The sequence below is a fragment of the Anolis carolinensis genome, chromosome 2 (assembly GCF_035594765.1).
Source record: "Anolis carolinensis isolate JA03-04 chromosome 2, rAnoCar3.1.pri, whole genome shotgun sequence".
Taxonomy (NCBI): domain Eukaryota; kingdom Metazoa; phylum Chordata; class Lepidosauria; order Squamata; family Dactyloidae; genus Anolis; species Anolis carolinensis.
Window position 1 is genome coordinate 166,462,959 of NC_085842.1, and position 22,750 is coordinate 166,485,708.

Here is a 22,750-nt window from a genome sequence, read left to right on the forward strand (position 1 = left end):
AGAGTGCAGGATCAATCTCCAGTATAATCCAAGGTATTAGAAATACACACGGCAAAGTCACAGGAGTATTCAACTGGATTCAAAGGCAGAAACAAGTCAGGAACTTTAATCAAAAAGTTCCTGTATGCAGGACATACAAGAACATGGAGCAAAGATCTTTCTCACTTGAATTGCAAAATTGACACCTCTGCCGTGCAGAGAAAGGCCCAGGCATTTAAGAAAAACTCAAGGTCTCCCTTCCATGGGAAGACTATTTCTCTCATGAGAAAACTACTCATTAGCGCGCTTCAAAAGCAGTTGTTTACTCCTTCGTAAACATTTGCACTCCTTTCTTCAATGAGTGATCACCTCCCTCCTGTCAAACACATTATCTTCCTCTAAACTAGAATGTCCATCTTGCAGCTGGTGAACTGGTCTTGTCTGCGGAGAGGAATGTGGTTCAGAATGTCTGCTTGCAAGCATTCTGTCTGTGGTCCCAGAATCCACCGGAACAGACTCTGGCTGCATTTTAGGCCCAAAGTCTGGCTGAATGTCAGGCCCAACCTGTGAGTCCTCTGGCAAAGCAGGTGCAGGGACAATTACTGGCTGAATGGGCCCAATCTCGGGCTCAGGCTGAACTACAACAGTAGGGGAGGCTACTTAGCACACCTTTTCTCTCCAGTACTCTCTATTGCCACTTGAGGGAGCTGCCTCACTATACTAGGCTAGGTTGGTGCTTTAAATACTAAAATATATTCAACAGCTACTGCCTTCTACATAACTCAATCATTTCCTTCCATTGTCCCCACATAGGGAGCGCAGTGGATTCTTCAGCCCTGACCAGTGTGAGCCAGAGAGCCCTTGGGCCAGCAGCTCTGCTGCTTCCACGCCCACTACCCCCACCACGGAGGGGGAAAGTGACGGGCTGTCGTATAACCAACGGAGCCTGCAACGCTGGGAGAAGGATGAGGAACTGGGAGAGATGTCCACCATTTCACCTGTACTCTATGCTAACATGAACTTCCCCAATCTCAAGCAGGATTACCCGGGTGAGTTGTTTGTTTCCTTGTCCCCACTCTCCATTCCCACAGCCATTTCCTGAGTTGTCATCTGTGAACTCTCCAGAATAGATGTTTGTTCACTACATGTTTGGTATGGTGGGAAACAGATATTCTCCAATGCAGGTGACCTGCTTTCCACTAGTAAACTATAATCCCAGCAGATATGGAGGGCACAAGGTCAGAGAAGGCTAATAGGCGTGTTCCTTCTCAGAGTGTGGTCTGATGGGGTTGTCAGACTTGCTGAGGGAATGAATAGCACTGCCCAACACACATTTTGAAGCCTCAAATGTTAGCCCTGTTTATGGGTATATTTGACCAACTGATTCAATAAGTGGTACCAGTTTCCCCCTATCAATTCTAATTTTTGACATATAGAATATATGCTATCTGCCAATCATCAACTGCTCACCCATAGAAAATCTTGACAACCATATCTAAGAAACTGGAACAGATACAGTCTATCCAGTGACATTTTCTGAATTGATGTCCCAGATAACCCCAGAAACATCCCAAAAAACCCAGACACCAACAAAAATGTTGATGTAATGATTTTTTTTTTGTTTTCTCTGGAGAAGGAAGTGATGCTTTTGATGTGTGCATATAGAGAGTTGCACCCACCCACAAGTATCTACATCCACCATGTCCACTACCACACACCTAATTCCATGCACACCACCAGGACACACCTGTTGATATCTATCATTAAATGTCCTCTGTCACTGGCAGAATTTAAAGATTTGTTCCTACTTCTGCCTCACAACCATCCTTTGGGCATGGTAGGCCACGAGAAGATATGTTTTATACTCAACAGGGATTTGATTGTGGGCCTCCCCTACAGTCAAGGAAATTAATTTCACATTTGATGAATTAGGTGAAATTGTGTTGCTGTGTATTTAACCGCATTCATGTCTTCTCACAGACTGGTCTAGCCGTTGCAAGCAGATCATGAAGCTTTGGAGAAAGGTGCCAGCTCCAGACAAAGCCCCTTACTTGGTAAGAGTAGCATGAGTAAATGTGATTTTTTAAGTATGATCGTTTCTGTGACAAACGTCGAAGAGTTGCTTTTCTCCTAATTGCCTTAAGTCACCTGAGTACTTATTTGCGTGTGTGTGTGTATATGCTTCTTCATCGTGGTGTCTATGAAATCGCACATATGTTTTTTCCTGTGCCTGTGCAGTCATATCAGAATCTTCTAGAAAGCTTTGATGCATTTTGGCTGAAGCCCTGCCCACTCTCCCCATATAGTATATAGTCAGTGGGAGGGATTACTGCCTCAGTTCCTTTAATCTGCCGCTCTTGCAGCAGCTAGGAAATCTTTCTGTAGCATTGATTAGGTCTCTCTGGATTGCCTTTTGATTTGACTCAGACTATTAGTGTGATTTTTGTATCCTTGACCTGGGCTGGACTGTGACCACTCTTTTGCCTGAGTTTGATTGATTTTTACCGGTATGGCATCTACTACTTTGTTCAAGAAATATTCCTTGTGCAAGGGGAAGTTGCCTGACACAGATGGGCATACCCATCTTCTTTGTATGTGTGCCGCCTTTGCCTGGAGGAATGCCACCAAATGCAATCTTGCCAGGTTTAAACCCCCCCCCCCCCCCCCCCCAGGCATGCAAACAGAGATTCACGGTTGAAGTCCACTTTATTTGAGCAACCCCCCTCCCCCGCTCTTACTGAAGATCAGGCCATTTCTGAGCCTTCTCCACTCGCAGGAGGGACTGATGTTGAAGACGTCCTCCTCCTGGCCAGGACGAGCTCTGAACAATCTAAGGCACCCTTGCATCATGGCGCCATATCAAAAGCCTCACAAAAGGCCAAAGGGCTGGGAAGGCGGAAGAAGGCAAAGACGGCTGCCTCCCAGGCCACCATCTTGAAGAACCTACCTCCATTAAACGTGGTTGCTCCTTTGGTGCAGGACAGGCTTCCCGCACAGCTGCCTGCCTCACCCCTGGGAGAGGCCAGCATGCACGAGGGTGGGGTCCCGGGATTCACGATCCTCTTCATCTTGTTCGAGGTGACAATCCCGAGGCACCCCATATGAGTGGAGGTCTTCGCGCCAATTCGGCGCAAGGTGGCACAGGTCCCCATCCCTCTATAGGGAGAGGGCCTACTGAGGATTTTTACCCATCTCCAGATCAGGGTAGGCTCTGGCAGTGTTCCTCCCAGAGACACTACTATTATCTTGGGCCTCCTGCTCCAGGGCAGGAACAATACCCCATTCCTTCCACTCAAATGGTAGCCCCCACTATGGCCCTCACTTCCACCTCTATGGCCTCTCAGGCCTCTACTTCAGCGGTGCCCTCTAGGGCCTCTCCTGTGGAACTGCACCAAGGTCCAATTTCTTCTCAGCTCAATCAAACCTCACCCGGTAGTGGTGCTCGATGTTGACTCTGACTCCCCCCTGATCTGGCTACCCCCATCAACACCATTCATGGGAGCACCAGCTGTCATTGAGCAACCAGGGAGACGGTCCCATGGCTGCTCGCTTCTCCCCCACTCTCACCGCTCCTGGAGACCTTCCCCCTCGAATTTGAGGGGGCAGTCCTGGGATTCAGGATCTGCTTCATCCTGCTTGAGGAGACGAACCCGAGGCTGATTCCAAGTGAATAGACTCTCTATCGCATCGACCTCACCTCTGCCAAGTGGGTGGCCCACCCATCAAAGCATAACTCGGTGGTGGACATTACCCAACCCCGCAGGTCTAAAAAGCCCTTGTCAACTCTATCTTATAAGGAAAGCAAGAAGATTGCCTTTATGGGGGGAAAGGTGCATGTTTTATCAGGCTTAGTTACTCACCTTGCCCACTATGGGGCATATATGGCAGCCTATCAGATGTTGCTTTGTTCTGAAATTGCCCCCTACCTCAACCACCTTCTTCGGGGGGAGCTAAAGCCTTTCAGCCTGAAGTGACAACATTGGCCAAGCTACAGGAAGACCTGCCAAAGCACACAGTGGATTCAGCTGGTAGACAATTTGCCACAGCAACTTCCATCCACAGACATGCCAGGCTGCGCTCCTCGGGCCTCTCGGAAGAGAGGTGTACTATTGCGGAGGAATTACCAATGCATGATGATGGGCTGCTTAATCCTGAAGTGGACACAAACTTGAAACATGCACAGAAAATGTGTCAAACAGATAGAAATTTGGGTTCCCTGCCCAGACCTCTTGCCCTCACAAGACAAGATGGCAGCTCTCGGGCTCCTATCATAGACCCTTTATCTTGACCTCTAACAAGTTCAGTTCTAATGCCTACACGAAACCGTCTGCCTCCAGGAAGCAAAATTCTGCTCCCAGAGGCTTGCAGCTGGGTAAAGCTTTATAGAAGATTCCAATCTGACTGCACAGTCTCAGGTAATAACATATGTGCAAATTTCACAGATCACCACTCGAAGAAACACAGTTACAGGTAATCAATCATTACATTTGTTCACTTTGTATCTATACTCGGCTTGATCGTTGTCATATTACAGGCAGAAAATGCAGGAAAATATTGGAGTGTGGAATACAGTAACTTCATTAACTCCCAAATGTCTTGCAGCATCTCATAGCCCCTGAATACACTCAGACCTCAATAGGTTTGAAGTTTTCTTCTTCCTGCCTCTCTCTCTCTGACAACTTTTGTTTGTACTTTGGCAAGCCTTGAAGTTTTCTATTGCCTGCAGTTACCTTCCTCATCATGATGGAAAATGCTATTTTTGCTGCATAAGGAATCCCATTTGGTGAATGAATTCACATTGATATAGGGAAGTCAACTACAGGGGCTGAGGTCCCTAATGGCCCCCATGGGCATGGGGGAAAACTTCCAGTTTTAAAGATTATCCCTACTGAACTTAAAATAACCAGGTTTGTGGGGGGGGGGGGGGCATTTTTAGCAAATCTAAGTGCTCAAAATTGTGTTCAGGTATTTTTGGAGTCTTTGCTGAAATTGGGGGCCCATAAGTGGCATTTTGTCCAATCCTGCTATAGAAGATTTTTTTAAAAAAAACATCCTGATAAGAAATGACTGGTTCATTGATATGGAAAGGTTCGAGTTTGATTTGGTTCGGGACAATCTTTTTATTTTCTGAACTTTCATGATCCTCTTTCACTTTAATTTTTTCTATGTAGCAAAAGGCCAAAGATAACCGTGCAGCCCACCGCATCAACAAGGTGCAGAAGGTAAGTAAGGCAGTGGAGAAGCCAGTAGTGGACAATACAGGCTGAGAACAGGGCAGGAATATTCAGCTGGAAAGCTAGACAATAGTGGTTAGGACTCTGTGGATACTGCTCCAAGAAAAACAAAGTTCTTTTTCCTAAACTCAGTAGGGAAATACACTTACGTTACATTTGTTCATTTCATTAACATTACCTTGGTTCTGCTTATTCTGATGTATTGCTCTCTGACCACTGGTAACGCTGTTGTGTTGCTCTTCATTCATTCTGCATTTCCTCAGCTCCGAAGGTTTCCTCAAGCATTATTTCCTATATTATCAGGTTAGCTTGCACAGTATTTGTCCTAAATCCAGTTACCAGTCCCAGCTAGTTAGACCCATTAGAACTCACCTGAATTGACTGGTCAATTTTCCGTTTACCTGGTTTGGATTTGTACTGGCAATTCTATGTAGGTCTTAATGAAAATTCTTAGTAACAAACAAAAAGGCAAATCTGTTTTGTAGGATTTAAAATTTTGCAGTTAAAATAGTAATGAAATATTTGTGGAATGAAACTGCAGCCAGATTGAAATGGGTGAGCCCATTTCACTGGTGCAAAAAGAATTTTCATATCTTCTAGTTTGGGAACAATTGGCATTCCTATAAAATTTTAATTGGAGTTGGACCAGAGTACATTGATTCTCATTTGTGGTGAAATTTGTTAGTTGGTGTCACCTAACAGCTGACCTCATGGTTTCATCACCCACTCACATTGGATTTAATAGATGATATTAAACAAGTGATATCAATAGCTTGCAGTCAATGAAGCACTCCTATGCATCTAAGAGCACACCTTTCTGTGTTTTTTTGCAAATTGAGGATCTTACATAAGACAATTCATTCAAATGTGTGCTTCATTTTCTTATGCCTCTGCAACCTAAAGATCTCTCATAATTTTCACTAAAGGTCTTCCTGTTGGTTATCTCCATTAAGATGCCAGGAGCCCCCTCTTGATCAGCACATACAAATAGAGAAGCTAATGGAGGGCTGTTACCTATATAGAGTCCGTGCTTGGTCTTCACTCTGTTTCAGGCATGCTCCTTTAAGCCCGTGGCATTTTGTGATCTTAATCTGTTCTCCTAGAAAACATAATCTCTTTTTGTAGAGCCAGTGAATAGATATTTCTCAGGCTGGATCCACCATTCCTATCCTTGCAAATGACAAGGTGGATTTCCTTTCCTGGAACTGTACAATGTGGCATTTGATACTGTGATTCTGTCATTGGTCCCAACATGATCCACTATCCTTAGTGAGTTTAGTGTGCTACTTCACATGTGTGAGTCACAGAAACCAGAAAGAAGAAGAGATTGTCCATCTGCAACTTATTATTTGAGTGGTCATCTGTGAACTTACACAACCCCCCCCCCCCCCTTCGTGGTATTCCTTTCCTCAGATCTCCCAGTGGGAGACTTGGAACTGGGTTTTGGCGGGAATGTGTGACTTATATGTGTGTGGGAGAGAGGGCAGAATTATTATTATTCTAGAAACTTCTGAACATCTCATCATAGGCACGGATGGACTGACCCACATGTATCAGTTCACAAATGACCACTTGAAGAATTGCAGTTATATGTATCCAACGTGTTCTGTTATCAGTGTTTGTGAATGTGCATGAATGTATATGTTAAAATATTACCATTGTATTTGATGTCATGCTTCTTGTGCTCTTTTTCACAGCAAGCTGAGAGCCAGATCAACAAGCAAACCAAAGTTGAGGTGCTGCGAAGGCCAGATCGTCCTGCCCTGCACCTGCGGATTCCACCCCAGCAGGGGACGCTGCCTGGTACCACCCAGCCACCTCCACCTCCTCTTCCTGCTGCCACAGCACCAGGACAGCCCATCTATGTCAACAATGCTGCATCTCTGCCAAGTGGCTCAGGTGTAGAGTCTCCCAGTGAGCTCTTCCTCAAGCTTCCCTCTTCTGCCACCAGTGCCCAACCCCCAGCGCAAGTGCCTTTGCACGAGCCCTACAGCGTGGCCTCTGCCTGCCCCCCACCAGATCCAGGTTTCCCCTCTCCTTCCTTGGTGGGCCAGAGTCCAACAGTGCCAGCCAGCTTTTCCTCTGCCTCTTCTTCTTCCTCTTCCTGCTCCTCATCTGGACAATCCCCACTCCTATTGAATTCTCGTCCAACCCCGCAGCTTGGAGAATTTCAGGCTACCCCTCCAGGGACTCCAAGGCATCAGCCTTCCACGCCTGACCCCTTCCTCAAGCCCCGCTGCCCCAGTGGATCCTTTGAAAACTTGTCTGTGCCTGGAAGCCCACAACGAGCGGGGCTCCTGCTTTCACCCCCACCATTTGGGGAGCAGAAGAAAGTACTGGACATCAAAAAGGAAGATTCTGGACATGGGATGTGCTCGCCCAGCTATGGCTGCAGCTATAGTGACTCCTCCTCCGGTGCTCCCCACTCCACTGAAATGAAGGCCCCCAATGTTTTCAAGGCCCCACTCATCCCACGGCCATCTCAGGTGGAGCCCCAGAGCCCAGGATTGGGACATCGGCCCCCAGATCCTCACCCTGTGGCTGCGTCTCCCCCCAGTCAAGCTGATCTCTATAGTCGGTCACCTTATTCAGACCCCTATGCTCAGCCTCCCCTAACACCCAGGCCTCAGGCCCTGGCGTCAGAAAGCTGTTGTCCTCTGCCTCCTCGCTCACTGCCTTCAGACCCCTTTTCGCGGATCCCTGCCAGTCCTCAATCCCAGTCCAGCTCTCAGTCACCTCTCACTCCCCGGCCACTCTCCAATGAAGCCTTCTGCCAATCCCCTGTCACTCCTCGCTTTCAGTCTCCAGATCCCTACTCTCGTCCTCCTTCACGGCCACAGTCCCGTGATCCCTTTGCCCCTCTGCATAAACCCCCTCGGCCTCAGATGTCAGACACTGGCTTCAAGCAAATGCCTATCTCTCACAGTACTCTTGCTGTGGGAAATTTTCCCACAGGGCCCCCCTCTGCTGAGCCCCATCCCAAAGCCAGCCAGCAGCCTCAGTTTGCCCGCTCCCCTGGTGCCAGTGTCTTCCCAAATGCTCAGTCCCAGATTCGCTTCACCTTCCCTCCCAATGAGCCAATCAAGAGCTCTCCTTCCCATGGAGTAAACAACCATTTTGCTTCTGGCAAGCCCCAAAGCACAAGCTATGTCTCCTCACCAGGGTTCCATCAAGTTGGGAGTCCTTTAGGTCCCAGCAAGGGCACCCAGGACTCCTACAACATTTCCCCACTCCGACCTCCATCAGTTCTTCCCCAGCAACCACCTCCTCAGCAAGATAGCAACTTGTCCTACCTGCCACGAACAGGCATGATGCCACAGGGTGACAAGAGGGACGAGGGAGGAGTAGGACCCCCAAATAGAGAGCTGCAAGAACTGCCAGCCAGCCAGGATGGAGCTATCAGCAGTAACACCACACAAACAGAGATGGAGAAACAGCGGCAGGTAAGCTTATAACTGTCACATTTATTGTAAAAAGGGGTTGGGTCCTTATTAATATTTAAGTGGTGATACACAGGCCTCCAAGGAACTACATACAACATTTGGAATCTTAGAACAGAAATGCCATAAACTTCTGCTAACTGGATTAGACTGGATTAGATGCCTACCTGGATGTTAGAGCCATCTAGAGTAGGATCCAAACAAAATCAGAGGTAGGGCATGGGGATATTTCACTAAAGATTCCTTCAGACTAGGGAAATACAAGGGACTGAAACAAGGCAGCCAAAAATCCCAAAGCAAATCTCCATAGGACTGGAACACATCATGTATGCATATGAATGTGTGTCTTGAAAGGGCATTGCTCTTTTGTGTCCTGAAATAAGAAAATGTTCAGTCACTGAATATGAATGTAATCTGTCCATATTATCTACATGGAGAAAGTTTGGAAGGTAGGTTATGTTATGACAATCTTGACATTTTAAAAGAAGCTTGCTTGCAGGGTGGCCAAAAAGGCAAAGGAGACAAGGCTGCTTCTGACTTGTAATGGTTATGTGTGCAGTTGAACACATGGAGAAGGGAAGGATGGAAGAAAGTGGAGCAGGTGGAGAGAGGGGGTGATGAGGTGCAAATATGGGACATGATGAAAAGAGATAGATCCTCTGAGGTGAAGGAACCTCAGCTTCTCCTGGCATCTGAGGTGCCTTATTCAGATTACCTGGCCCCATATGGTTTGATGAGCAGACAGGAGAGGGAGGTAGGCTTGGGCAGAGTTGGAAGAGGATGGTAAGCCTTAGGGAAGTGGAAATGGGTGCGAGAAGAATGAAGAGAACTTGTGTGGGAGGCAGAGGAAGTGGGGGGGGGGGGGGACACACAGGAGATTGGATGAGAAAAGAGGAAATAACAAACGCGCACAATGGAAGTGGCTCTCCCACAGTGAATGAGTTAGTGAGTCTGCCTTTCTCTGTCCCTCTCTTTCCACAGTCAATTACTCTGCTTAATCTGCCAGCCAGCACCATGAGTAGGCAAAGCATGTAACAGCCAACCAATAAATAAATAAATAACAGAACCCTCCCAAGATGAGTCAAGAATTAGCTTTCTAAAGAAGAAGAGCAAAACAACAGCAGGAAAGGCAGGAGGGGGAGGATAGCTTGTCTCCCACTCCTGGCACTCTAGTAAGGTCATCTCCTGTCACTCCCTTGTCAAATGCCATGCACTTGCACTCCTTTTCCAGCTCCTTCAGTGATTCTGACATGGTGCACTCTTCTTCTCTGGCTCCTGGCTTGCAATATATCTCTGTGGGACCTGATGGCTGATAGTGGCCACATTCATAGCAGCAGTGGCTCCTAATCAGCCCTATGGCATCACAAGAGCCAAATGAGAGGACTGCCCCACCATCACTAGAGAAAGAGCTAGAAGGAGGCTGAGAGCACAGAGCCTTATTGGCTGAAGAAGGGACAGTAGCTGTGGCCTAACAGCAGTAATACATACTCTTGGAGATGCCCCGAACAAAGGGAAGGGGTGGAGAAAGAACTTCCACTTGCTTGCTTATGTGTAAATCCACCACACCTGTCTGAGCACCCCATAAGGGAAAGTGCAACCTATAGGTTGTGGCATGATGCCACAGGAGTGACATGATGTGTCTCACATGGGTTGAGGGATTCTGGAGGTTGCAACAGTGGCAATTGTTTTGTTATTACCTCCTCTGGGAGAGGTCATCCGGAGTTTTGGAGTTCGGTGCCATCTCTATGCAGATGACACTCAACTCTACTACTCTTTTCCACCTACCTCCAAGGAAGCCCCTCGGATCTTAGACCAGTGCCTGGCTGCTGTAATGGGTTGGATGAGGGCCAACAAGCTGAAGCTCAATCCTGACAAGACAGAGGTCCTCCAGGTCAGTCGTAAGGCTGATCGGGGTATAGGGTGGCTACCTGTGCTTGACGGGCTTGCACTCCCCCTGAAGGCGCAGGTCCGCAGCTTGGGGGCCCTCCTGGACTCATTGCTGTCACTTGATGCTCAGGTGTCAGCGGTGGCCAGGAGGGCCTTTGCACAGCTAAAGTTAGTGCGCCAACTGCGACCGTACCTCGAGAAGTCTGACTTGACCATTGTGGTCCATACTCTGGTTACCTCAAGGATGGATTACTGTAACACGCTGTACGTGGGGCTGCCCTTGAATACGGTCTGGAAACTGCAGTTGGTACAACGGTTGGCAGCTAGGTTACTAACCGGAGCTGCTTACAGGAAGCGGTCAACCCCCCTGTTCAAGCAGCTCCACTGGCTGCCGATAATATTCCGGGCCCAATTCAAGGTGCAGGTTATTACCTATAAAGCTCTAAACGGTTTGGGACCTGCCTATCTTTGTGACCGCGTCGTCCCCTATGATCGCTGAGATCTTCCGGGGAGGCCCTCCTCTCACTTCCGCTCTCCTCACAACTGCGTTTGGTGGGGACGAGAGAGAGGGCCTTCTCGGCCGTGGCTCCCCAACTCTGGAACTCCCTCCCCAGGGAGATTAGGATGCCTCCCTCTCTATCTTCCTTCAGGAAACAACTGAAGACTTGGATGTTTTGGCAGGCCTTTGGAGATACAGTCATTAATTAATCAGCCCCAGAGGGTTTTTAATAATCTATCCTGTATTTATCACAGTCTTACCATTTATGTGTTTTAAATGTAATTTTTTATCCTGTATTGTTGTTTTAATTGATATATTATATTACTGTTTTATCTTTTTTATATTGTGATTTGTACTGTGTTGTTTATATTTTGTCCTTATGTTGTTTGGACCGTTGCCTCATGTAAGCCGCCCCGAGTCCCCGCAGGGAGATGGTGGCGGGGGTATAAATAAAGTTATTATTATTATTATTATTATTACTCTACATACCCCTGTAGTTCCCTAGTGATGCCACTGGCAAGAAGTAATGCCGCAATGGAAATTAGGTACTTACACTGTGACATACATAAGTTAACCAAGGTCTGTTAGGTTGCCATACACTAGTATATACAGTAATTGTACAGAGTGCTCCAAGATTTCTGTCATTTTTTTACATTAACAGCATTAACAGGTAGGCTACTTTTAATCATACTGCAAATTGCAGGTGATCTTTTTAGTACTAGCTAGCTAGCCCTGTGTTTTTGGTCAGGTCACCAGCAAAGGGATGTGCTGGTTTATACATTGATTCACATTGTTTGCAGTAAGATTGACTTTAATCTTCTGTTCTTTGTTCTTCTGTTTCTACTTCTTCTGGGTTATTTTATTTTTGTGTGTGTATGCCTGCTCATGTTGAGTAGGAAGAAATATGGGAAGGAAAAGTGGTTTCTAAGAACAACAAAAGACTTTATTCATACATGAAAGCTGAAGTGTCCTTCAAGGATGTCAAAATTCAGAGTATCATCACACTGTGTGCCTTTTCTCTTTGATTATCTCACCGGCTAGCGCCAGAGACTCCGTGAATTGCTCATCCGCCAACAGATCCAAAGGAACAACTTGAGACAAGAAAAAGAAAGTGCAGCAGCTGCAGCTACCAATGCCCAGACATCATGGAACCCTGAGACTAGCGGACAAGGCTTTGAGCAAATGAATCGGAGCATGACCCCATATCCATCAACTCAGGTATGGGGATGATTAGTTCCCAGTTGTGTCTTCTCTGTGACCTCGGAACTAGCATCTTACATAGAATCAATAATTAAGCATATCCCGAGGAAGCTGAATGCTTCGTTGTTGCGTACCTTCAAGTTGTATCGACTTATGGTGACCTTTATGTGAATCTGTCACAGGGTTTTCTTGGCTAGATTGGTTCTGAGGGGGGTTTGCATTTGCCTTCATCTGAGGTTGAGAGAGAGTATACCTTTTAAATACCGTGAGTTTTTCAAAGGTCTGGCACAGCACACAGCTGTGTTAACACAAATCAAGGTTAGAAAGCCAAATTAACACCAATAATATTATTAAACCAGTTCAGGAACAAGAACAAACCGTAGCCAGGTTTGCAGTCCTAAGGTCAGGTGCCAAGAGTTGACCTAGAAAAATGTTCCAGAGTTCAAGAGTAACAGGTCCAAGGCAGATAGTCAAGGGTCAAAGTAAAGACCAATTCCATAAGTCACAGCCAGGCAGGTAGTCCAAGATTCAGATTCCAGGTTTCCAAGGTCCAAGACAAGATCATAGGAACAGCAGAATTCAAAACATGATTGCAGGAACAAGGTTAGGGTCCATAGATCTAAACTGGGGTAATGGCTAGAATCTATGTCACGAATACAATGGTATGATGTTATCTGTTACCAAAGAGCTATCTCTCCCAGACTCCTTATTTATTCACTGAACTCAGCTGCTGCTCATTTCATCAACCCTGTACAAATCATCACAGGACCCTGTGATGCAATCCTTGAGAAGGGAAGATCAGCTTGACTCTTTCCAAGCAGCAGCCAAGCCAAGCCAGGCAAACTGTTGGCCGTGACAACCTACTGTCAAATTACATCCTTGCAAATGGCATTTCTTTTTCTCTTCCTTTAGGACAAAGGAATACTTGGCACCCAAGGTGGCAACAAACTACCTGGTGCAGTTATGGTACAGTCTCCCTATGTGCAGGATGAGCGACTTGCTCGCCCCCCTCCTGCAGCTACCCCTTCTACCATGGATATCAATGGCAGGTAAGTTTCATTTACCTCACCCTTTCATAATTCTGCTTGTTTCTAAGCAGCTGTGAGATTCAAACATGATAAATTTTGATGCTACATGAGATACTTTGTGTGTTGTGCTTCAGTATGGAGCTGTATTGTGCTTGATGGTCCATGGATATAGGAGAGTGAAGTGTGAGTGGCAGGAGTAGAATGTTGGGTGAATTTTCATATACAGTAGTCTATGATTGGTAGAGAATGTGTGAGTAGGAGGTGCTGTGAGAATGAGGCAAGGAGAGCAAAGAGGAAGATCAAATAGGGTTACAGTTGGGGTATGAGCCGAAGAGTGAGACTATGTGAGGCTGGATTGTGTGTTACGTTTTAAGACTGCTTGGTTTATAATTATGAAAATAAAGTAGAAGATCCATAAACATACATGTGTATGTATTAGTTTACGTCAGCTTCTCTTGGTCACAGAATTAGAGTCTAGGAGTTAAAAGGACAGCCATTTACTCAGGAACATGTCCATATAAAGAATTGAATCCAACATGAATCCTGGTTGTAGCATACCCTAGGGAAGCATGTGATTTGTAAGGTGAGGCTTTCAATGGTTGTAGTTAACAATGTGACCACTGCAATAAGGTCATTGAATAGTTCAAAAAATTTTATACTGGGAAAATTAGTAGCTCTCTTCACCTTGCTTAGAAATGGGTCATGCAGTATTACACAAGAGATTCTCTTCAGTGTGCCTGTGCAAAGACACGTGCCATAAAGAGCATCATACTTTGTAGCATACAAACAAAAGGCAGGTCCTTGCCTCAAAGTGCTCCCCATGTACATTCAGACAATTAGGAAGATAACAGAGATTGAGAGAGAGGGAAGCTGAACAGTGGAGAAAATAGTGGAAGTAATCCAGCAACTCCAACGTACCATTGACATCTGTGCCTTAGAGTGACCTACCTTGCCTTATCTAGTCTTTTTCTTTTTCTCTTTTACACTTTGTTCAGTGCAATGATGAAGTAAGCATAGCTTTGTTTTTTTTGGAAGCTTAAACATGGTGTGATGAGCTGCTCTCCTATGGAAAGGAATGCAGTTTCTGAATTGATAATGCAGATCACTAGTTTTCCAGAGGTGGGAGTTCAGAGATCTGGCAACAGCAGGAGCCTGAGGATTATACGTGTGTTGATATGTTCAGAAAAAGGAGTTCATAGTTTTTGAACTGGCAACTATCACCATTATGAACAGCCTGGCATGTGGGCTTCATATTAACCCAAGGCTGGACTTTAGCACAGCTGGTAAATCACCAGCAGTAATAAGATCTACCAATCGAAAGGCGGCCAGCTCGAAGCCCTGTTGGGGTGTCACCCGACTGTCAAGCCCAGCTCACTGTTTACCTAAGCAGTTCGAAAACAGCATAGAGCTGTAATTAGAGAAATTAGGTACCACTAATCAGAGGGGCAGGTATTTTACTGAATGGAAAGGAGGAGGAAGTCCTGATGGCTCTTCATCTTAGGGAATGGAGCAACATCACCCCCCTGTGGCTGAATCCAAGCACAACCTCCAAGGCACCAAAGCTCCAAGGCACACAACATACCTCCTTTCTGTCTGTTCTGTCCTGTTTGTCCAAAACGGCATTGAATGTTTGCTATGTATATGTACTGTGATATAAATGAAGTGTTGTTATTATTATTACTTTATAGGCCAGGGGTCCCCAAACATTTTAAGCAGATGGCCGGTCTACAGTCCCTCAAAGTGTTGGGGGGCCAGACTATAGCTTGGAAAAAAATACCAACAAATTCCTATGCACACTGCACATGTCTTATTTGTAGTGCAAAAAAAAACCCATGAAAGAACAATACAATATTTAAAAATAAGAACAATTTTAACCAACATAAACTTATCAGGATTTCAATGGGAAGTGTGGGCTTGCTTCTGGCCAACGAGATAGTCAAGTTAATTAGAATTGTTGTTGTTGTTGTTGTTGTGTGCCTTCAAGTCATTTCAGACTTTGAGCGAGCCCAAGTCTAAAATTGAGGGCAGGGGGCAGATAAGTGACCTTGGAGGGCCGCATCTGGCCAACAGGCCTTAGTTTGAGAACCCCTGATATAGGTAGTGATACTGGAGTCTCCATCTTCTTTCTGGCATTGACATTTCTCCCCCCCCCCACACACACACACACCATCTTTTTTTCTTTTTCCTTTTTCTCTTAGGACATCGATGGCAGTTGCACAGCCATTTTATCCCCGCAGTGTCTTCCAGACCCAATCTTCACAGCATCAGATGTGGCAGCAGCAGCAGCAAATAATTTCCATGCGTCTCCCTGTTTCGTCACGTTTTCCTCAGCCTCCAACACAAGATGTGAACCGACAACCACTGGGGGGCTTAGCATCACGGTTACCAGGCCCTGGTGAATCAATCCAGGCTTCAGCAGGGACAGTAGGAGCCCAGTTCATTGAGCTACGACACAACAACCAGAAGGGGGTCCTTGGGAGTGGAGTTGGAGCTGGTCCCACATTTATCCAGCAAAATCCACAAGCTCGGCCCAGATTCTTCTTGCCCGGGAATGATGGCAGCAATCAGGTCTTGAAAACTTCTGTAATGCCCATGCAGGCTCCTGCCCTGGGAAGCCAAGGCGTGCCAATGCAGAAGATTCCTATCTCCCCCTCACCTCAGGGAACAGGAATGAGCAACAACCATCACCCCCATGTCAAGGCGGTGCCCCAGTTAGGTCTTCCTCCTAGTAACTTGGAAGTACAGCACATCCCACCCCAACCTATCCCCTCATCTGGCCCTAAAGATGTACCTACTACCACTTCAGCTGCTGTTGACACTACCCCAGCTGCAGGCAAGAACCAGTTAGGTCTGTCCAGTAGACCATTACCCTGTGAGGTACCAGTAGAACCAGATCTAGATGATGAGTTTGATTCCCACAAGGATCTTGAGGATGACGATGACTTGGCTAACTTGAGTCTTGATCCAGATGTTGCCAAGGGTGATGATGATCTTGGAAACCTGGATAACCTGGAGACCAATGACCCACACCTTGATGACCTTCTGAATGGGGATGAATTTGACCTATTGGCCTACACAGATCCAGAGCTGGACACTGGGGACAAGAAGGACATCTTCAATGAGCATTTGCGCTTGGTGGAATCTGCCAACGAGAAGGCCGAACGTGAGGCTTTGCTGAAGAAAGAGCCTTCTGCTGGGCCTTATGTCAAAGACACTTCCTCCACTACTGTTGTGAAGCCCGATGAACAGAAGGTTCCATGTTTGCCCAGAGATGATGGGCTCAAAGCTAAAGAGGGACTTGGCCTCCTCCAAATTCCCTGCTCATCTTCTGCCGAAGTGTCACCATCTCCCATTACCACAAACATCAAGGCTCATAATGATACGTTGGATAGCAAGGGGGTTATCCTTCCAGCTGATATTAAGCCCAAGATAGAAGAAGGCTGTCTGAAATCCTCCCCCTGTCAATTTAACTCTGGCACCTCAGAGAAGCTTCCCATCAAGTCTGAAGGATCTGAGAAAATGGTTGCCACCTTAGCTGTCAACATCAAGCCTAGCCAGAACATCATGAGCCCAGGGGTTATGCGTCTTGGCATGAACCAGTTCCCTAACAATAGCCACACTTCCCTCTCAGATAAGGCTCTCTATGGCACCCCAAGCCGCCCACCACTCACCCCTGTCCAGATAGCCCACACCAGTAACTCCATTCTAGAAAAATTTGAACTAGATGGAGGGGCCCTGAGCCTGCCTAATACTCAGCATCACTCTCCAGCTGATGACCTGGACAAGATGGAAAGCTCTTTGGTGGCCAGTGAGTTACCCCTCTTGATTGAAGACCTACTGGAGCATGAGAAGAAAGAGCTGCAGAAGAAGCAGCAGATGTCCACTCAAATGCCAGGAGGTGCCCAGCACCTCCAGCCCCATGCCATGATGACTCACCCCACTCCCCATGCCCAACCTCATGATGGTCAGCTGGTCAGCCCGCAACAGCAGCAGCAGCAGCAGCAGCAGCAGCATCTTCAATTGGGTCTAGTGGCCAGGCAACAGGGTATGGTGGCCAACCAGCAACTGATGCAGCAGCAACAGCAACGTCTGGCTGGTGCTCAGCAAAGCCAAGTAATAGCACCACACATGGGAGTGGCCCAAAATCAAGCTCATATGCTTGCTACCCAGCATAGCATCCCAGCAATCCATAGCCAACAGAACCAGCAGCAGGTTTTAGCCCAGAAGCCCATGCCTGGAGTTCAGCAACAGCCGCCGCAGTCACAGGCACAGCAGCAGATGATTGGATTAAAACCCCAACAGGTTGTGATGCAACAGCAACAGCTGGCTAACAGTTTCTTCCCTGATACAGGTAGGAGTTCTGAGAAAGCTTTGTCTATAACAGTCTGTTTTCACCAAGGCAACAGAGAATTTCAACTTTTATTTAAAGTTTTAAACACAGTTCAAAATTTGCTGCCTCAGTGATACGTAGAGATTGACCAGAAACCATAGAGTTGGAAGAGACCACATGAGTCATCTAGTCCAACCCCCTGCCATACAAGAAAAGCACATTCAGAGCACCCCAAACAGATGGCCTTCCAGCCTCTGTTTAAAAGTCTCCAAAGAAGGAGCCTCCACTACATTCTGAGGCAGAGAGTTCCACTGCTTAACAGCTCTTATGGTCAGAAAGTTCTTCCTCATGTTCAGGTGGAATCTCCTTTCCTGTAATTTGAACCCATTACTCCCAAGTCTCCAGGGCAGCAGAAAACAAGCTTGCTCCCTCCTCCTTATGACACCCTTTCACATATTTATTCATTGCTATCATGTCTCCTCTCAACCTGCTTTTCTGAAGGCTAAACATACCCAGCTACTCTTAGGGAATGGTCTCCAGACCTTTGATCATTTTAGTCGCCCCCCTCTGGACACCTTCCAACTTGTCAATATCTCTTTTAAATTGTGGTGCCCAGAATTGAACACAGTTTTCCAGGTGAAGTTTGACCAAAGCAGAATTGAGGGGTAACATGACTTCCCTTGGTATATACACTATACTCCTTTTGATGCAATGCAAAATCCCATTGGCTTTTTTAGCTCCAGCATTACATTGCTTCCTTATGTTCAACTTGTTGTCCATAAAGACTTCCAAGATCTTTTTCACATATCAACCCATTCTGTATCTTTGCATTTAATTTTTTCTGTCTAAGTGAAGTATTTTACATTTCTCCACATTGAAATTCATTTTGTTAGTTTTGGCCCAGCTTTCTAATCTGTTAAGAATTCATTTTGAATTCTGATCCTGTCCTCTGGAGTATTAACTATCCCTCCTAATTTGGCATCATCTGCAAACTTGATAACCATGCCCTCTAAACTTTTATCAGAGCCATTAATGAAGTTCTTGAACAGTACCTATTGTACTGAACAGCCCAGGACCTAATCCTGTGGCTCTCAACTCGGGACTTCTTTTCAGGGGGAAGAGGAACCATTAGTGAGCACCCTTTGGATTCAGTCGCTTAACCAATTACAGATCCACCTAATAGTAGCATTGCCTAGCCCACATTTGAGTTGATTTGCAAGAAGGTCATGGGGGACCTTGTTGGAGGCCTTACTGAAATCAAGATATCCTACATCTGACTCACAGGCTGACTGGACGATAATTGTTTGGATCCTCCTTTTTCTCTTCTTAAAGATAGGAACATTTGTCTTCCTCCAGTCTGCTGAGAATTCTATTGTTCTCCAAGAATTTTCAAAGATTATTGCCAGTGATTCTGAAAATGTTGCACCCTAGCTGGTCCTCAACACCAACCAGAAAACCAAATGTAAAACAGTTCATTGATTAAACACATATAAAAAGGGAAAATCACCATAGAAAATAGGAAAGGCAAAATCCAAGAGATAATGAGGAAAAATAGTCATGTAAGCAATAAGCCAGACCCAACTGGCAATAAGAAAACAATCCAAAGATAATAATCCAAACAGTTCAAGGCTGTTTCAGGAAACAAGATGCAGAAATCTCAAAATCCAACATGAGAGTAAATCCAGAGAAACAAGGACCAAAACCTGAACATGAATCCAAAAGCCAGACTATAAAAACTTTTTATACTATGCATCCAAACTCCTCAGATCTTGAACTGGAAACAAGGCTTGAGTGCCTCACTTGTTCAGGGCTTTTGCCTGATCTGACTCTAATGAAAACGCCCTTTTAATTTAAGGACCACAGGACATGCAGTCATGGCATGAAGTCATGCCGTTGGCATCTGCTTTGCCGCTTCAAGGTCTTCTCACGAATTTGGTTTGACCTCCAGAACTTTGCTCCCTCCTCCCTAGAATTGAACTTCAAACTCCTACTATCAATAGCAGGTGTGTTCCCAGGGGAAACTTCACTCTCATGAGAAGCTTCACTCTCTTGCAATTCCTTATCTTGCGTTGCTAAGGAATGATAAGGTCAAAGGATCATCTCCTTATTGTCTGACTCAGAAGCTATTTCACTCTCCTGTCCCTTTTCACAGGCAGAATCTTGTTCTAAACTCCCCTCATTTTCTTCACTGGAAAACCCATCCGTCCAGACAACCATCCCTTCATCGTCAACATCTGGCTGAACTACAACAGAAATCACTTCTCCTAATTCCTTCAATATTCCTGGATGTGATTCATCTGACTCTAGTGACTTGCATTCATTTAGAGTGGCCATATATTCCAGGACTACTTCTTCACCTATTTTGGGTTGCATTTCTCCTATTACTTCATCCACTCCATATTGTTCAGATTGAAAACTGATTTCTTTTTTGTGAGAAGACTGAGGCAAAGAAGGTGTTGTGTAGTTCTGCCTTTTCCCTGTCAGTATTTCACCACCTTCTCCACTCAGAGGCCCTACCATTTCCTTGTTCTTCCTTTTTCTACTGACATAACTAAAGAACCCCTTTATATTGTTTTACATCTCTCTGGCAAGCCTGATCTCATTTTGCACTTTAGCCTTACAAACCTTTTCCCTACATATGTTGGTCATTTGTTTGAATTCTTTTTTGGTTCTTTCCCCCCTTTTCCATTTCTTGTGCATGTCTCTTAAATCTTAGCTCAGTTAAAATGTTGTTTGGACATCCATTCTGGTTTCTTTACACTTCTCTTATTTTTTCTCCTTGTTGGCACTGTTTGCAATTGTGCCTTCAATATCCCACTTTTAAGAAACTCCCCTCCATCATTAACTCCTTTTTTTCCTTAGTATTCCTGTCCATGGAATTACACTCAGTATTTCCTTAAATTTCCTGAAGTCAGCTGTCCTAAAGTCTCCTAAAGTTTGAATTCTATTAGTCTCACCCTTACTTTATATCACAAACTACAGGAGCACATGGTCACTCCCATCTAAGAATCCCACTGCTTCCAATGTATTGACCGGATCTTTAGTGTTGGTTATGATCAGATCCGGAATAGCTGATCTCCTTATTGCCTCTTCTACCTTCTAAACAGTACAATTATCTGCAAGGCAAGTGAGGAATTTGTTGGACTTCGTATTCTTGGCAAAGTTTGTTTTCCAACAAATGCCAAATTAGGTGAAATCCCCCATTACTACTATATCTTTTTTTCTGCATGTTTGTTCATCTGGTCAAGGATGGCTTTGTTCAGTTCTTCAGTCTGGCTTGGAGGTCTGTAGTAGATCCCCACAACTAAATCCTTTACAGTCCTCATTCCCTTAATTCTTATCCAGATGCCTTTAATCTGGTTTCCAGGATTTAAGACTTACATCTCTTCATAAGTGTAAATATCTTTTACATATAATGCTTCTCCACTCCCTCTCCTGTTTGATCTATTTCGGTATAAATAAAGTAAATAAATAAATAAGTCATACCCTTCCACTGCTATATTCCAATTATAGGACTTATTCCAGCTGGTTTCAGTTATGACTATTACATCATAACTGTTTTGTCATGCTAAGAGTTCCAGTTCATCTTGTTTATTTCCCATGCTCTGGGCATTCATGTAAAGGCATCTAAGCCCGTGGAACATTCCCCTTAGCTATTTATTTGAGATTGTTGTTCTCAACCCTCTCTTGTTAAAATGGTTGTCCTCATTTTTTCTTGGGCATCCAAATCCCTTTGCAGCATAACATTTAAAAAATACATGTGGGAATGATTGGAGAGCTTCACTAGGGCTATAGGAGAACAGCTGTGCACATGGCCAACGGGTTCATTCACACATGTTCAGTTATATTGGAAGGACTAATGGAAGACCAGCCCTTCTTGGTGAGATGTAGGAGAACATGAAGGAGCCACTTAAAGTGCAATCACTTTCTAGTTCCCCTTTCTTCTACCCTGTACAGATCTGGATAAATTTGCTACTGAGGACATAATGGATCCTATTGCCAAGGCCAAGATGGTGGCTTTGAAGGGTATCAAGAAGGTCATGGCACAAGGCAACATTGGAGTGGCTCCTGGCATGAATAGGTAAGCACTGTGCATGGAGATTAAGTGAAGCAACAGTAAGCATTAAAGCTGTGGTTCCTTAACTCTGGGAAGTGTATTGTTCTAGTCTTAGCCAGGAAAAGTTTGAACTGTTTCCTGATCCCAGCCTCCTTTACCAACGAAACTCAAATGATATGTTTATTTTGTTTCTCTGGGTTATTGAGAAGAGGAGTCCACAAAATGTGGGTTTTCTCCCCAATACTGATCATAGACAGCCAGAAGAATAATGTGTGGCCTAAAAGGGGGGGGGGGGCACTCTGATTGGTTGCTTCAGGTTTCTGCTATGTCCAGAACAAACTCCCCTTTTGGTGCTTTCTTGTTTTGTATTAATCTTACGTTAGTTTTCCTCCTCTACCAACTTTCTTTAAAAGCAAGAAAACAAAAATTTGCCTTCACTTCTCCTAATCTTTGGATTTTTTTTCTGCTTTACAATGTCTCTGGTGAGGGAGAAATTAGATATTTCATCCAAGAAACCTATGATTATTCTGGATCACATTGCTTAGGTCGTTGATGAGTTAAAGCAACTTATGCCATCTCAGAACATGCAGACAATGCGAAGAGCTCCAGCACAGAGAAGCCTTCACTGAAGCAGTTTCAGCAGATGGTATGGGAAGTAGTGGCATGGTCCCTTCCTCAATTGTTGTAGCAGCACCCATGGTGGAGATAGGCCTAAAGCTATTAAAAGCTAATAATTAGTGAAATTATCCCTGGAAGGACTGTTTGAACTTACTTGCCAGGATCTTTCCATATTTTTTTGTTAATCCAGACAGTGATGGCAAGAGACTTGGTTGTCAAAGGAAATGGTTCCTGATCTTTCTCTTCCTGACAAATTTCTCCTGTGAATACTATAGCTGACCCTCACAGACCTGCCTGCTCCTTTTCGAGCGACAGTTCTTACATGCCGTCTTATAGCCACATTGGGAACAAAGTGACTAGCTGCCATTTTGAACGAACTTGCACCAGGTATTATTTTGACTACATTAAGGACTTCTATTTTTCCAGTGACATCTTTAAAGTCGCAGATATTTCCGGAGGTGAATATTCGGAAAGTCTT

At 45.2% G+C, this 22,750-nt stretch overlaps 1 protein-coding gene across 5 annotated transcripts in view; it reads left to right on the forward strand.

The window, feature by feature from the left end:
- Positions 1 to 22,750, forward strand: part of kmt2d (lysine methyltransferase 2D) — a 126,926-nt gene that overhangs the window by 63,389 nt on the left and 40,787 nt on the right. For all 5 annotated transcript variants that reach the window (XM_062974026.1, XM_062974025.1, XM_062974028.1 and 2 more), the window contains 8 exons: positions 793 to 1,028; positions 1,960 to 2,033; positions 5,151 to 5,201; positions 6,911 to 8,656; positions 12,081 to 12,257; positions 13,152 to 13,288; positions 15,466 to 17,618; positions 21,555 to 21,678. In XM_062974026.1, the coding sequence (XP_062830096.1) occupies positions 793 to 1,028; positions 1,960 to 2,033; positions 5,151 to 5,201; positions 6,911 to 8,656; positions 12,081 to 12,257; positions 13,152 to 13,288; positions 15,466 to 17,618; positions 21,555 to 21,678 (4,698 nt within the window). The remainder of the gene's footprint in view (positions 1 to 792; positions 1,029 to 1,959; positions 2,034 to 5,150; positions 5,202 to 6,910; positions 8,657 to 12,080; positions 12,258 to 13,151; positions 13,289 to 15,465; positions 17,619 to 21,554; positions 21,679 to 22,750) is intronic.